This window comes from Salmo trutta, chromosome 16, assembly GCF_901001165.1.
Source record: "Salmo trutta chromosome 16, fSalTru1.1, whole genome shotgun sequence".
NCBI classification, from domain to species: domain Eukaryota; kingdom Metazoa; phylum Chordata; class Actinopteri; order Salmoniformes; family Salmonidae; genus Salmo; species Salmo trutta.
Window position 1 is genome coordinate 16,527,952 of NC_042972.1, and position 16,502 is coordinate 16,544,453.

The window sequence follows — 16,502 nt, forward strand, 5'->3', positions numbered from 1 at the left end:
AGCCTCTTTAAAATCCCATCTTTCTCTCTCTCTTTTTCCCATCTCTTTCCCTCGCCTCTCTCTCTCTCTCTCTCTCTCTCTCTCTACCTATCTCGCTCTCTCTCTACCCATCACTCTCTCTCTCTCTCTTTCTCTCTCAGTTCAATTCAACTCTCTCTTTCCCTATCTGTTTGTTCTGTGTGTGCAGCATGCATGTCGATGATTGAGTTAGCGTGATTTAGCTATCATTGGAAGATGAAATGCGCTCCGTCGAAAGACTCACTACACATACTTAACGGCGGTGGCATTTAATTTCAGAGGGAGCAAGGGAGGGATGCAAAGGAAGGTGGAACGAGAGAGTGGGATGGAGAGGTGTTTACGGGAACATGCGGAGTAAAAGCCATAATGTTGAAGGATAGTCATAATTTGCTGCCAAAACGGTTAGAGCTGCCGCTTCGGAGGTGGAGAGGGCCTTGTGTGTGTGTGTGTGTGTGTGTGTGTGTGCACGCGCCCACCGTGATGTGCTTGGCCCTGTGCTTGTCTTGAGAGACACACACACACACACACACACACACACACAGTAGCTGGCTAAACCTGAGAGATGTGAAAATGAATACATCCAATGTGTGTGTATGTGGCGCCTTTAAGGGCCCTAGTCATGTTACTGTGGCTCCTCTAAGAGCCTGGCCCTAGTCATGTTACTGTGGCTCCTCTAAGAGCCTGGCCCTAGTCATGTTACTGTGGCTCCTTTAAGAGCCTGGCCCTAGTCATGTAACTCTGGCTCCTTTAAGAGCCTGGCCCTAGTCATGTTACTGTGGCTCCTTTAAGAGCCTGGCCCTAGTCATGTTACTGTGGCTCCTTTAAGAGCCTGGCCCTAGTCATGTTACTGTGGCTCCTTTAAGAGCCTGGCCCTAGTCATGTTACTGTGGCTCCTTTAAGAGCCTGGCCCTAGTCATGTTACTGTGGCTCCTTTAAGAGCCTGGCCCTAGTCATGTTACTGTGGCTCCTTTAAGAGCCTGGCCCTAGTCATGTTACTGTGGATTTGGGATTAATACTGTGCTTTTAACCCGCACCGGCCATATATATGAATAAAGAGATTGTGTGTTTGTGAACATATTTGTGTGTGTGTGTGACACGCATCACACGTGTGTGTGTGTGTGTGTGCAATCACCCTCTCCACACGGTGTTGGGTGTAGATAAGAGGGGACCTTTTTGATGTACAGTGAGCCCTCAGTAAACCCTATATTATAAAGCTGTCGCTCGTTCGCTCTTTTTCTATCTTTAGACAGATGCCTAGTATAAACTATACACAGCTGTGACTCACTATACACAGCTGAGACTCACATCAAGCAGCTATGGACTGAGCCATTGTGTTTCTCCCTCCCATGTTCATATCCACAAGTAAATTCCATTGAATTGAAAAGTTTTTTTTGGTATGATAAGATGTTGCATTGCCAAAGTAATAGTATTTTGTTTGATTGATGAAGTGCTGGTTTATGGCTGGCACAGGAGTAGCCGGACTACACATGAGAAGCCTCTGAACAAGCATGTGAGAGGAGAGAAAAGAGGATGTTGACTTTTGGTCGCTTCACAGACCTTAAGACTGTGTTTGTGTGTTCTCTCTTCGTTGTCAGTAAAGCTCTGTCTGTCCCACTGTTTGTCTCTGAGGTGTTTTGGCGGGAACGTAGCGTCTGACCTACATATTACGTGTGTGTGTGTACTGTCTGAGAGAAGTGGGACCGTAGAGGTTGTTCATCTGTAGTGCTGCCTCTGGTCTTTAGTCTTTGCTTCTAGCCGCTCAGCCATATTAAAGAGAACCTAGGTGTGTGTGTGTGTGTGTGTGTGTGTGAGAGAGAGAGAGAGACTTATTTCGGCCAGTAAAAGCTGCATCACAAGCTACATTTCCTATTAACCTACCGCTTCGATGGGGGTGGTGGCCACAAAAAATCTGAACTCATGAGGGGTGGCAGTTACTCACTGCTCAAGTTTTACAGATCATTTGCTGCAATTCTACACATTTTGCCACAGGGTGGAGAGAAATGTTTCCAGTTTTTAATATGATTTCTGCGTGAGAGTGACTAACAAAATCAATGCGACCATGATTAGGCCTACTGCAAGTTAGATAGTTGGCCTCTAGACTAACTTACCAATCAATTTTTTTGCTGAAATGGGGGTCATTTAGTGATTATCAGAGAAACTGCTGAGGCAAAAATCATATTTCGAAATTGCACCTTGTGTAGTCTACTATTCTGACTCTCACCAGTAAATTGAGTGCCCCCCCTTTTACAAGGGCTGTAATGGTTACACAGTGTTCTGCCACCACAGTGAGTGATGCGTCTACTGCAGTTCTTCGAAGCTCGGAGTGAGACTGGATGCTTGTAATTCAATTGTCTTTGAGTTCATCACTTAGAGACAGGACGTGACTGAGTGATGGGAGATGAATGGAGTTGAGAGAGCGATGTGAGACAAAATATTTGCATTTTTTAACTATCTCCCTCTTTCCCGGCCTCCTTCCCTCGCCTGTTCAGTTTCATTCCTAAAACCACTGCTTTCTCAAGTTCACATTGCTAGTTCGACATGGGCTGTGTTTCGACATGGGCTGTGTCCGAATGCTCTGCCGTGGCCTCCTTCCATCACCCCCCTTTCCTTGTCTCATTTCCTTGTCTCCCTTCGAGGGCTCACGCCAGCCATCAGTCAACCTCTCTCCTCTTGTACAGGGGACTGGAATTACCACCACTCTCCCATTCACTCCTTTCTTCCTCTCCTCCTTCGGTCTCCATTGTTCCTCTCAGAGCGGGACGTGCCACATCTCCACTTCATCTCCCCCCTTGTAACATCAAAGGGTGGAATGTGCCTGAGCTGCTATTATGCATGGAGAGACCCAGTTATGTCAAGACTGTGCTCCAGTCAGGGGAGCAGGAGAGGGGATTGCAGGGGATTGGACAAATGTGTGTGCACAAGTGTATTAGGTGTGTGTGTGGTTTCTCTGTGTGAGCGTGTTTCCGCAAGTTTGTCTGTGGTTCCTGAACTAGCTACCTTCCCCACCTCCTTTTGTAACATCAAATAAGTTTGGGACACCATGCATCTCCCTAAACTAACACCTACAGAGAACCAGACTGTCAGCAGCCCCATAGCAAAGACTGAGGACACACACACACGCATACAGTCTACCAGTTGTCTCAGTAGTGTGTTGTACTGTAGGTAGGTGGTGTTTAAATATACAGGAACCTGTCAGGGAAAGCTGGGTCGCGTCCTCAATGACACCCTATTCCATAAATAGTACACTCTGAACCCTGGTCAAAAGTAGTGCACTACATAGGGACTTCTCTGGATGAAGGCACAAGGATGACTCATAGGCTAGAGGCAGAATTTCAGTTGGTGTCCAAAATGGTACCCTGTATAGTGGACTACTTTTGATCTACACCCATAGGGCTCTGGTCAACAGTAGTGCACTATGTATGGCATAGGGTGCCATTTAGGATGCAAGCTCAGTCACATTCATTGGCTAAAAAGGCATCTCAAATGCAGAAATTATACCTGCTGTCCATACTCCTAAAACAATTTAGGTTTTAAATATTGAATGGCTAAGCGCTCACTTAAAGATAAACTGTACATTTTTCAAGGTTTTTGGAAGTTTGAATCAGATAAAGGAAAGTAGACGAGAAGAGGGGATCAGTTAAGACTATTGAGGCACACCCCTAAGTCTTCTCCAATAGCACCACAGTATGCATGTCATATGACAGGGGTGAGTTGATTTTGATGCATTCACTCTGACAGCTTTCATTCAATACTGACAGCAGGTGCCTTATCACTCCCTCAGTGCTTATCAGTATGCCAATGTATTGTGTTTATCTAGTCCTACCGGGTGTGTTTGAAGGGAGTTAACAATGAGGGTGAAGATGGGATTAATCTATAGATAGCTCAGTATCACATACACTATTTGTAGACAGGAAGCCTCTGCCTCTCAGTATCCTTCTATTCCTTTCTCTACAATTATCAAGTTATTTTCAATTGAAACCACTGAGCTTACATATTCTCTGAAACCATCAGACATTCAAAGTCAGAAAGACACAATGGAAAAACCGTAGTGATAATTATTTCCTGGTTGCATGCAGGCTATTGTATCGATGGTCTCCCTGCCCTGGTATAAACCTACACACCATGTTACATGTGTCTCTGTCCTCACCACCACCTTGATTATTAGATTCCCTCTGTGTCTGCTCAGGAGAATAGCTTGGCTTAATTCAATTAGGCAAATGTTGCTTATGTTTCAAACTCTCCCTTTTCCTCCCTCCCTCCTTTAGTCTCTCACCCCCCCTTGCCCTCCCATTCTCTTGCTCGCTATCTCTCTCCTTCCTTAGCTCCCTTGGTCGTTTGCCTTAAAAATACCCCAGTCTACATTTAAAAAAACTAATACCAGATAGACAGTGTGTAAAAAATTATAATGAACCTACATTTTTAAAAATAATTTATTCTCTGAAAACTATTTTCAATATAGAGTTATTATCAGCATTATTTAGCAGATTAGGTTGATTTTGTGGTATTAAACCAGTGATCTTGCCAACAACCTTCAGCAAGAATATGAGCAATATGGAGTTATTGACAATGAGAAAGGTGGGAATGGTGTTCCCTTGTCTAATTTAATTTCTACGTTTACTGCCAATATAGTATTACATATATTTAAGGATTTATTTCAGAAAAGATTGTGAGACGAGGAAGGGCTGTTGACATACAGTGCATTCGGAAAATATTCAGCCCCCTTTTTCCACATTTTATTATGTTACAGCCTTATTCTAAAATGGATACAACAAAAAGATCTTAATCAATCTACACATAATACCCCATAATGACAAAGTGAAAACATATTTTTAGAAATGTTTGCACATTTATTAAAAATAAAAAACAGAAATAGCTGATTTGCGAAAGTATTCAGACCCTTTGTAATCAGATTCGAAATTAAGCTCAGGTGCATCCTGCTTCAATTGATCATCCTTGAGATGATTCTGCAACTTGATTGGAGTCCACCCGTGGTAAATTCAATTGAATGGACATGATTTGGAAAGGCACACACCTGTCTATATAAAGTCCCACAGTTGAATGTGCATGTCAGAGCAAAAACCAAGCCATGAGGTAGAAGGAATTGTCCGTAGAGCTCCAAGGCAGGATTGTGTCGGCACATCTGGGGAAGGGTACCAAAAAATGTATGCAGCATTGAAGGTCCCCAAGAACACAGAGGCTTCCATCATTCTTAAATGGAACAGGTTTGTAACCACCAAGACTCTTCTTAGAGCTGGCCGCCTGGCCAAACTGAGCAATTGAGGTAGAAGGGCCTTGGTAAAGGACGTGACGATGGTCACTCTGACAGAGCTCTAGAGTTCCTCTGTGGAGATGGGAGAACCTTCCAGAAAGACAACCATCTCTGCCGCACTCCACCAATCAGGCCTTTACGGTAGAGTGGCCAGACGGAAGCCACTCCTCAGTAAAAGGCACATGACAGCCCGCTTGGAGTTTGCCAAAAGGCACCTAAAGGACTCTGACCATGAGAAACAAGATTCTCTAGGCTGATGAAAACAAGATTGCACTCTTCGGCCTGAATGCCAAGTATCACGTCTGGAGAAGGTATGGCACCATCCCTATGGTGAAGCATCATGCTGTTGGGATTTTTTAATCGGCAGGGATTGAGAGACTAGTCAGGATCATGGGAAAGATGAACGGCGCAAAGTACAACGGGATCCTTGATGAAAACCTGCTTCAGAGCATTCAGGACCTCAGACTGGGGCTAATGTTGGCCTTCCAACAGGACAACGACCCTAAGCATACAGCCAAGACAACGCAGGACTGGCTTGGGAACAAGTCTCTGAATCTCTTTGAGTGGCCCAGCCAAAGCCAGGACTTGAACCCGATCTAACATCTCTGGAGAGACCTGAAAACAGCTGTGCAGTGACGCTCCCCATCCAATCTGACAGAGCTTGAGATGATCTGCAGAAAAGAATGGGAGAAACTCACTAAATACAGGTTTGCCAAGCTTGTAGCGTCATCACACCCAAGAAGACTCGAGGCTGTAATTGCTGCCGAAGGTGCTTCAGCAAAGTACTGAGTAAAGGGTCAAAATACTTATGTAAATGCAATATATCAGGGTTTTTTTCAATATAAATTGGCAACATTTTCTAAAAAACAGTTTTTGCTTTGTCATTATGATATTGTGTGTAGATTGATGAGGGAAAAAAACTATTTAATCCATTTTAGAATAAGGCTGTAACGTAACAAAATGTGGGAAAGTCAAGGGATCTGAATACTTTCCGAATGCACTGCCCCATATTTTGTTTCAGCCTGATTTCTAAATTGATTAAAAAAAAAGTTTTTCTCACCCATCTACGTACACACAATACCCCATAATGGCAAAGTGAACAGAATGTTTGTAGAAACGTTTGCAAATTCATTGAAAATACCTAAATATCTCATTTACATAACTATTCACACAGTCAATACTTTGTAGAAGTACTTTTGGCAGCGATTACAATTTTGAGTCTTTCTGGGTAAGTCTCTAAGAGCTTTCCACACCTGTATTATGCAACATTTGCCCATTTATTCCTTAAAACATTATTCAAGTTCTGACAAATTGGTGTTGATCATTGCTATACAACCATTTTCAGGTCTTGCCATAGATTTTCAAGTAGATTTAAGTCAAAACTGTAACTCCGTCACTCAGAAATATTCACTGTCTTCTTGGTAAGCAACTCCAGTGTAGATTTGGGCTTGTGTTTTAGGCTATTGTCCTGCTGAAAGGTGAATTTATATCCCAGTGTCTGGTGGAAAGCAGACTGAACCAGGTTTTGCTCCAGGATTTTGCCTTTGCTTAACTCCATTCCGTTAATTTTTATCGTGAAAAACTCACCAGTCCTTACCAATTACAAGCATACCCATAGCATGATGCAGCTACTTGAAAATATGTGATTCGATTCGGTCTTCCGTTGCAAAATTTGAAATTGTTTTTTACCTTGGATAAAGTACTGTAGAGACTCAGAGCTAAAAAAAAAATGTCATACAGTGGTTGCTCAACTAAAAGTTTAGAGATTATGCTGCGGGTTTTTGGGTTAATTTGTGGTTTAGTATGGTGCCCTGCGTCACTGCGTCACTGCTCCAGACCAGCGCAAGGGGGAGTTAGAGCACTGATTATGCTTACTGGAAAATACTCTTTCAAAATGAATGGAAGAGGCAAGTTTAAGGGTTAAAAGACAGTATTCAGAGGTCAAGACAGCACTGCTCTGATACAAGCACGTTGTACATCCTGTGCCGGCCATGACCGGGAAACCCATGAGGCGACACGCAATTGGCCCAGCGTCGTCCGGGTTAGGGGAGTGTTTGGCCGGATGGGATAACCTTGTCCAAAAAATAGGCACGATGGGCTTTTGGTTTCTCTCCCTCTCCAAAATATCAAAACATTTTAAACAAAGCAATTATTATTATTATTATTATTATTAACCCTGCATTATAATTAAAGAAAAGCCCCTTAGGGCAAATCTGATCTGTGAGAATAACGAAAAATGCCTCTTAAATGTTAATTTAAAATCCTCCAATCCTCTAAATGTAATTATTGGCGGAGAGTTAAGTCATTGGAAAAAATATTTTTAGATATACTGTAGGCCTACCGCAGGCGACATGAGTCTCACTAGTGTTGAGTAATGTGCTGTTAAAAGTAGGTCTCATTTATTTATTTTTATTTAACCTTTTATTTTACTTCTCCCTTCTCTTGGCGCGGGGTTCTGGGCAGGGAGGTTCGGGAGGGTGGCTTCAGCTCTTCGCCGAACTCGGATCCCCACATCTCCATGTCGCCTGGGTTGCGCCCGACCGGCTCCATCCCCCCTTTCCCCGTTAGGCACAGCCGCATGGCGCACCCCCTTTCCCCGTTAGGCACAGCTACATGGCACACCCCCTTTCCCCGTTAGGCACAGCCTCATGGCTCACCCCCTTTCGCCGTTAGGCACAGCTACATGGCACACCCCCTTTCGCCGTTAGGCACTGCCTCATGGCACACCACTTTCCCCGTTAGGCACAGCTACCTGGCACACCCCCTTTCCCCGTTAGGCACAGCCGCATGGCACACCCCCTTTCCCCGTTAGGCAGAGCCGCATGGCACACCCCCTTTCCCCGTTAGGCACGTTCGCATGGCACACCCCCTTTCCCCGTTAGGCACGTTCGCATGGCACACCCCCTTTCCCCGTTAGGTACGTCCGCATGGCACATCTCCTTTCCCCGTTAGGCACGTCCGCATGGCACACCCCCTTTCCCCGTTAGGTACGTCCGCATGGCGCACCCCCATGAATTATTAAATAGTAAAGCATTTGAGTTTTATAGAATTGTATGTGTTCAATTATTTGTGACGTTGTGTCATTTAAAGCATATTGAAGTTAGAAGCAATAGAATTTGAAACAATAGTTTACCCACGTGGGGTCAACTATTTCAGAGACAAGCATGGGGACTGGTCTTGATAAATCAATGAGATTTTTATTTTCACTGAATCTCCATTTGGGTATTGGTTAGACTACTATTAGGGTGTGGAAATGTTATGCTCTTAATACTGTAGACTACTCCCAACCGGTCACGTTGTACAGCACCATTTTTTCCAATATTGAAGACTGTCAAATGCTTCTCAAAGATGCCCTCTGGTGGTCAAACTAGCACTACCTGACATTAATGGAAACAATGGCTGACAATTAAATAACGTGCTATAGACATCTGCAGCAGCACGCAAGGTGTTCTGCAGTATGACACAACTTTTACAGGAGGAACCACTGCAGTTGAGGAACAATGGGAAAGTAATTCTGCTTTGAAAGTTGATAAACTTGTAATGCCACTATTGCGAAAATGGCCCTTGAATGTTTTGGTACACCTACTGGAGAGCTGTTCTTTGTCTAAACCTATTCAGCACCGTTCACTCCCTCTTAAACCTCCATCTCTTTATGGATTCACATGTGAGGTCATGTACTAAACAACCAAAGATTTCAAGACTAAACGTGGTGAAAGTAAGTAGCCTACAATAAGGAAAATCTCCAGGTAAAAATACACTTAATCTAGTCCTTTGCCTATACCCTAATCTGACTTTGGTGCAGGTCATGTTGTTCTTTATTTGTCACATGCACAGGATACAAGTGTAAACGGTACAGTGAAATGGTTACTTGCATATTTGTATAGTAGCAATATCAATAATAGAAAGTGTCCGGATAAAAATATTTTATAATTGTTAGATTATGCTTACCCAGACACAGTTGTCTAAATTCATGGGTCATGTGAAAGAAATGCTATAACCAGCCCCCAGACACATCTAGCTAAGTGGACGGGTCACTATTATCTAGACATGTATACATGTTCATGAAATACAATAGATGACCGTAACCACCCCCAGACACACCGGGCTAACTTGATGGGTCATGTAATCATCTGCTGAAGTGGAGTCTTTTGTTTAGACATGTAGTTAGCTAGCTAAACAATTAACCATAATCCCAACCAATACTACTAACAATACAAACACATTGTCATAGCTAGCCACCATGCATGAAGTGCTGTAGTATGAATCTGCAGGTAGCTAAAGCTAACCAACTATGTTCAATGTTAGCTAGCTAGCTAACATTAGGCTATAACTAGCAATGCAAATATTTTTCAGTTTTGTTTGTACAGCTTGTTTGGTCCGTTGCATCAAGTCACTCCGGTTCACACTGACCGCGTGCAGAAAGTAATCCATCACAACTTTTTCCCAATGATCATTGTCAATAGCGCCTGCTAAATTCAGCGCAGCGTTGTTGTTGAGCAGTAGCATCACTTTTGCAGTTCTCCATGGCTTAAAAAAAGGCTCTTTTAAAAAAAGCAGCGATAGAAATAATTATCTACACATACTGAGCAGCTCATGTTATAGACAGAAGCATGCTACATGGCAGACCAATCCGAACTCATGTGTTTGAAATTCACTGCTCGACTGTGGGACCTTACAGGTACTTGTATGTGTGGGGTACGGAGATGAGGTAGTCATTCAAAAACACTATTATTGCACTATTATTTATTCCTGAATATATTTAGGCTTGCCATAACAAAGGGGTTGAATATGTATTGACTTAAGACATTTCAACTTTCCATTTTTGATTAATTTGTCCAAAAAAAACTAAATGAAAAACGTAATTCCACTTTGACATTATGCAGTATTATGTGTAGGCCAGTGACCAAAATTTTGGACAATTTAATCCATTTTAAATTCAAGCTGTAACTTAACAAAATGTTCAACAAGTCAAGGGGTATGAATACTTTCTGAAGGCACTGTATTTATGACATTTTGGCCTTACCCAGGCCTTCTTTTACAATGACAAAATGTATGGTACAAATGTCAATTATATGTCAACCATCCTTCCTCCAAAGGACCATTCTATAGATTACATTTAGTAAAATTCCCCAAAATCATGATCTTTCTTTGTCTGGGTTTGGTGAGGAATCACTCCTGTCCAGATACAACCTCTGGTATAGTGTAGTTATCAAAGGTGCTTTTAACAAATCACAAAGGACCAAAGATCTCCTATAAGAGCATATATTTGACTTTTGTTCACACAATAATCCATCCACATCTGTCTTTTATCCAAAGCAATGTATAGTTCAGTGAGTGCATACATTTTATGTGACCCTAGTGGGAATTCATCTTTGTGGTTGCAAGAGCAAAACTACCCAACTGAGCAACACAGGACAAGTATGTAACCTACCATCTTTCTGTGTCTCTGTCTAGATCCTGGTTAACTCAGTGAGTCCCACGCATCCTGCTCTGCTCTATGAGAACCTGGTTGTGAGTGATGGCTCCAGCCCCGTCCTCCGAGACCTGCTCTTCTCTCCTGACCTCCAGCACATCTACACACTCTCTGACAAACAGGTAAGACACATGCACATTGGCACATATGCACAAAAGCATGCGCGCACATCAAACTCACCAACAAATATGTATTGCACACTCACACACAGATGTGCGTGCACACACACACTCACACACACACACACCTCAGACAGCATGTCTAAATAAAGACTTGTCAGGTGTCAACAGGGGGCCAACGATGCCTCATTAGTACACACGCACACAACCTTCCGTCCCACCAAATAGACATTTAATTAGATCTGGCCATCTGACCCGGGTCCCCAAAAACCACCGTCCCCACAAATCGCAGCCCCTACAAATCACAGTCCCTACAAACCATGGTCACCCGTGTCGCACGCATGCACACCAGGGGAATGGGCAAATGTCAGGTGTATTCCATATGGAGACCTGGTAATTTACAGCCCCACCGCTTTAGGCTGTCTAAAGATTGGAAGCTTGTGGCTGTGGGCAAAGAGGGAGAAAGAGGAGTCCATAATGCATCTGTTTGAAATGTGTGAATGTGTCCATTTGACAATGTACAGTTGAAGTCGGAAGTTTACATACACCTTAGCCAAATACATTTAAACTCAGTTTTTGACAATTCCTGACATTTAATCCTAGTAAAAATGTCTTGTCTTAGGTTAGTTAGGATCACCACTTTATTTTAAGAATGTGAAATGTCAGAATAATAGTAGAGAGAATTATTTATTTCAGCTTTTATTTCTTTCATCACATTTCCAGTGGGTCAGAAGTTTACATACACTCAATTAGTATTTGGTAGCATTGCCTTTAAATTGTTTAACTTGGGTCAAATGTTTCGGGTAGCCTTCCACAAGCTTCCCACAATAAGTTGGGTGAATTTTGGCCCATTCCTCCTGACAGAGTTGGTGTAACTGAGTCAGGTTTGTAGGCCTCCTTGCTCGCACACGCTTTTTCAGTTCTGCCCACAACTTTTCTATAGGATTGAGGTCAGGGCTTTGTGATGGCCACTCCAATTCCTTGACTTTATTGTCCTTAAGTCATTTTGCCACAACTTTGGAAGTATACTTGGGGTCATTGTCCATTTGGAAGACCCATTTGCGACCAAGCTTTAACTTCCTGACTGATGTCTTGAGATGTTGCTTCATTATATCCACACAATTTTCCTTCCTCATGAAGCCATCTATTTTGTGAAGTGCACCAGTCCCTCCTGTAGCAAACCCCCCCACAACATGATGTTGCCACCCCCGTGCTTCACGGTTGGGATGGTGTTCTTCTGTTTGCAAACCACCCCGTTTTACCTCCAAACATAACGATGGTCATTATGGCCAAACAGTTCTATTTTTGGTTTATCAGACCAGAGGACATTTCTCCAAAAAGTACAATCTTTGTCCCCATGTGCAGTTGCAAACCGTACTCTGGCTTTTTTATGGCGGTTTTGGAGCAGTGGCTTCTTCCTTGCTGAGCGGCCTTTCAGGTTATGTCGATATAGGACTCGTTTTACTGTGGATATAGATACTTTTGTACCTGTTTCCTCCAGCATCTTCACAAGGTCCTTTGCTGTTGTTCTGGGATTGATATGCACTTTTCGCACCAAAGTACGTTCATCTTTAGAAGAGAGAACGTGTCTCCTTCCTGAGCGGTATGACGGCTGTGTGGTCCCATGGTGTTTATACTTGCGTACTATTGTTTGTACAGATGAATGTGGTGCCTTCAGGCATTTGGAAATTGCTCCCAAGGATGAACCCGACTTGTGGAGGTCTACAGATTTTTTTCTGAGGTCTTGCCTGATTTCTTTTGATTTTCCCATGATGTCAAGCAGAGGCACTGAGTTTGAAGGTAGGCCTTGAAATACGTCCACAGGTACACCTCCAATTGACTCAAATGAGGTCAATTAGCCTATCAGAACCTTCTTAAGCCATTACATCATTTTCTGGAATTTTCCAAGCTGTTTAAAGGCACAGTCAACTTAGTGTATGTAAATGTTTGACCCACTAGAATTGTGATACAGTGAATTATAAGTGAAATAATCTGCCTGTAAACTATTGTTGGAAAAATGACTTGTGTCATGCACAAAGTAAATATCCTAACCGACTTGCCAAAACTATAGTTTGATAACAAGACATTTTGGGAGTGGTTTAAAAATGAGTTTTAATGACTCCAACCTAAGTGCATGTAAACTTCTGACTTCAACTGTACATCCTATTGGTGCACATTCTTTCTCTCTCTCATGCTCTCTCTCACTCTCTCGCTCTCTCTCTCACTCTCTCGCTCTTACGCTCACTCTTTCGCTCTCACTCTCTCGCTCTCTCTCTCTCGTGCTCACTCTTTCACTCTCTCGCACTCTCTTTCTCGCTCTCTGTCTCACGCTCTCTATCTCGCTCTCTCTCTCTCTCACACACCACACCACCCCACCCAAACATCTCAATGCCTGACTTTGATCCTCATTAACAGAGCAGGTGGGTTAAGCAGAGGGGCGCTGAAGGGTGCCGGCGGTACCTCTCTGTGGGGTAGACCCCTGGTTAAAATCCCTCAGTATTAATGACTAAAGGTTATTCCCTTAGCCCACCATCGTACCCTTAACCCCCTCCCTCTTTTTGTCCTTGTCTCGGCTACTCAGCTTGCACCACTCCTCTTTTCCCCCTCCTTCCTCTCTCTCTGACACGCTTCCTTCTAAGCCCAAATTGAGGGCCGCCCTCTGAACCGGCTTGCATTGATTCCATTCCCATACATTTTTTAATGATTTAACCCTCTTTTTTATCGCCTTTTCCATCTTTCTCTACCCTGCTGTCTTTTCCATCTTTCTCTGCCCCCTCTCTTTTTCATCTTTCTCTCCCTCTCTCTCTTAACCATTCTTATTCAAGCTCACCCTTCATTTTCTTTCTTTCTTTCTTTCTCTCGCTCTACATCTTACACCTCTACTGCCCTATGTGAGATAGTTGTGGAATATTCTGGAATTGGATCTTGGGTGGATGGAGGGGATGATGGAAGTAGGAGGGGATGATGGAAGTAGGAGGGGATGGAAGGAAGTAGAGGAGGGGGATGGAAGGAAGTAGAGGAGGGGGATGGAAGGAAGTAGAGGAGGGGGATGGAAGGAAGTAGAGGAGGGGGATGGAAGGAAGTAGAGGAGGGGGATGGAAGGAAGTAGAGGAGGGGGATGGAAGGAAGTAGAGGAGGGGGATGGAAGTAGAGGAGGGGGATGGAAGGAAGTAGAGGAGGGGGATGGAAGGAAGTAGAGGAGGGGGATGGAAGGAAGTAGAGGAGGGGGGGGATGGAAGGAAGTAGAGGAGGGGGATGGAAGTAGAGGAGGGGGATGGAAGTAGAGGAGGGGGATGGAAGGAAGTAGAGGAGGGGGATGGAAGGAAGTAGAGGAGGGGGATGGAAGGAGAGGGCTGGTTTCAGGGTTTAGGTTGAGTCGTTGAGCATGTTAATGACACCCCACTATGAATCCCTGTTATATACCATATAACCAACCCCCTTACCACACCACACTCTCTCCGATACGCACATACACATCCCTCTTCTCTCTCTCCCTCACTTTCTTCCTCTCACTCTCGCACACACACTCTCTCCTCTGCCTCGCCGGTTACACATAAGTGTGTGAAGATTTTGCATGGCAGGCAGGGCCCCAGCAGCCTCTGTGCTCTCAGCCCGCAGGGGTCCACAAGACAAGCCAAGCACATTAAAGTGTCACTGGACATATCCACTGGAGCGTGGCCCATGGCGGGTCTACACACACAGACACACAGACACACAGACGCGACAGGAACCCTGCTCTGAGTCTCTCTTTCGGGGCATGGTAAAATGGTCCAGTAATTTAAGGGCATGATTCTCATGATTATTAAAGGGGAAATTTGACAGATGTGTGTGTGTGTGTGTGTGTGTGTGTGTGTGTGTGTGTATGAACTTATGCATGAACCTTGAGGAGACAGTCCTAGTTAAACAGCCATGGACTGAAGACAGCCAAGACAGTATGACTACATAAATATCTTCAGCTGTCTTCTTTGTTTATTTGACGAGCTGTCATTTTATAAAATAGTCATATTGTGGGCAATTTAGCCATTTGCCAAGTGGAGAGAGCAGACAATTACTATCAAAGGAAACACATTCTAAAGAAAAAGAGATGGACAGAGAAGCTTCATCTTTAACATAAAGAGATACTTTCATACAATATCTGTCAGAGAATTGTTCCTCAAACATTGTCTTAGATCAGCCAAGACACTGAACAGCAAATCTGCATTGCTATCTTTCTCTATTTCCATTCATAGAAAATACTTATAACCAATGTATCTGCCTTTGTCTTGTAATCCATGTTCAGTGAACTCTTCCTTGTCTTCGTTTCATTGTTTAGCCAAGTCACTGGGCTGTAAGACTGGAATTATTGTTGCCTTACACACGGTCAAGAGTCTTTGTCATTGCTCATGCATATGACCTGCAAACTCAGGCACACGCACACACTTATACCCTTGTTTTTGTGAGTACCTTTCTGTGTGTGTGTGTGTGTGTGTGCTTGCTTGTGTGTGTGTGTAGGCTGGCTATTGTCTATCCTCTTCAAAGAGTATTCTCATTCCAAATCGCAAAATAAGCTCTCTCCTGGGCTCCTAGCATCGGCCACAGATTGACAGTACTCACACAATTTCTCTCTCACTCCTCACAATGCCAAGAGCATCACCATTATCCCAAGGTTGCAGGTTCAAATCCCCAAAACCGCTCGCACAAAAGACACAACGTAAACCTAGCCTCTATCCTGTTCGGCACGTGTTGGTCGGGGTACAACTTTTGACAAAGTAGTTTCTTGTCTCCGGGGGCATCATGTGTACATCAATGGGTTTGAACCCGCAGATACTTGGCCACCAGCCAACCTCATTAGCAGTAGCAGACTTGGCTCCAAACAACACCTCAGTGCAAACAAAGAAAATGTAATGTTCCTGGGAAAATGCTTGCTGCTGGCTGCACCTACAGTCAGGTACTATACCTGCCGGAATTAGTTAGGATGTGTGCCTAAATCCTGACTGAAATAATACAAAGTGTATCAGTTTGTTGTGTTAGGTAGCTAGGAATTAGGTAAAATATTAATATTGAGAAAGAGGAAACTAGTGTTGGTTGGACAGTAAAGATGTGTAGTAATCTGAGATATTCACTCAGCACACACAAACACTTAAGACAGCTCTGGGTATATTAGTATGATATACAGTCTACAGTTTATTAGGTACACCCATCTTGTACTGGGTCAGACCCCCCTGTGCCTCCAGAACAGCCTGAATTCTTCAGGGAATGGCTTCTACAAGTTGTCGGGAAACGTTCCACGGTGATGTTGGTCCATGCTGAAACGATGGCATCACACAGTTGCTGCAGATTGGACGGTGATACATTCATGCTGCGCTTACAGCCCGTTCCATCTCATCCCAAACATGCTCTGTTGGGAGGAGGTCTGTGGACTGTGCAGGCCATTCAAGTAAACTGAAATCGCTGTCATGTTCCTAGCAATGTTTTTCCACTCCTTCTTGTCCAGTGTTTGTGCCCACAGGAGTCGCTTCTTCTTGTTTTTAGCTGATAGGAGTGGAACCTGATGTTGACCGTCTGCTCCAATAGCCCATCCCTGACTAGGATTGAGGAGTTGTGCGTTACGAGATGCAGTTCTGCACACCACTGTTTCACTGCA

At 43.8% G+C, this 16,502-nt stretch overlaps 1 protein-coding gene across 5 annotated transcripts in view; it reads left to right on the forward strand.

The window, feature by feature from the left end:
• Positions 1-16,502, forward strand: part of LOC115150182 (plexin-A1) — a 364,140-nt gene that overhangs the window by 154,103 nt on the left and 193,535 nt on the right. For all 5 annotated transcript variants that reach the window (XM_029693188.1, XM_029693186.1, XM_029693187.1 and 2 more), the window contains exon 4: positions 10,742-10,882. In XM_029693188.1, the coding sequence (XP_029549048.1) occupies positions 10,742-10,882 (141 nt within the window). The remainder of the gene's footprint in view (positions 1-10,741; positions 10,883-16,502) is intronic.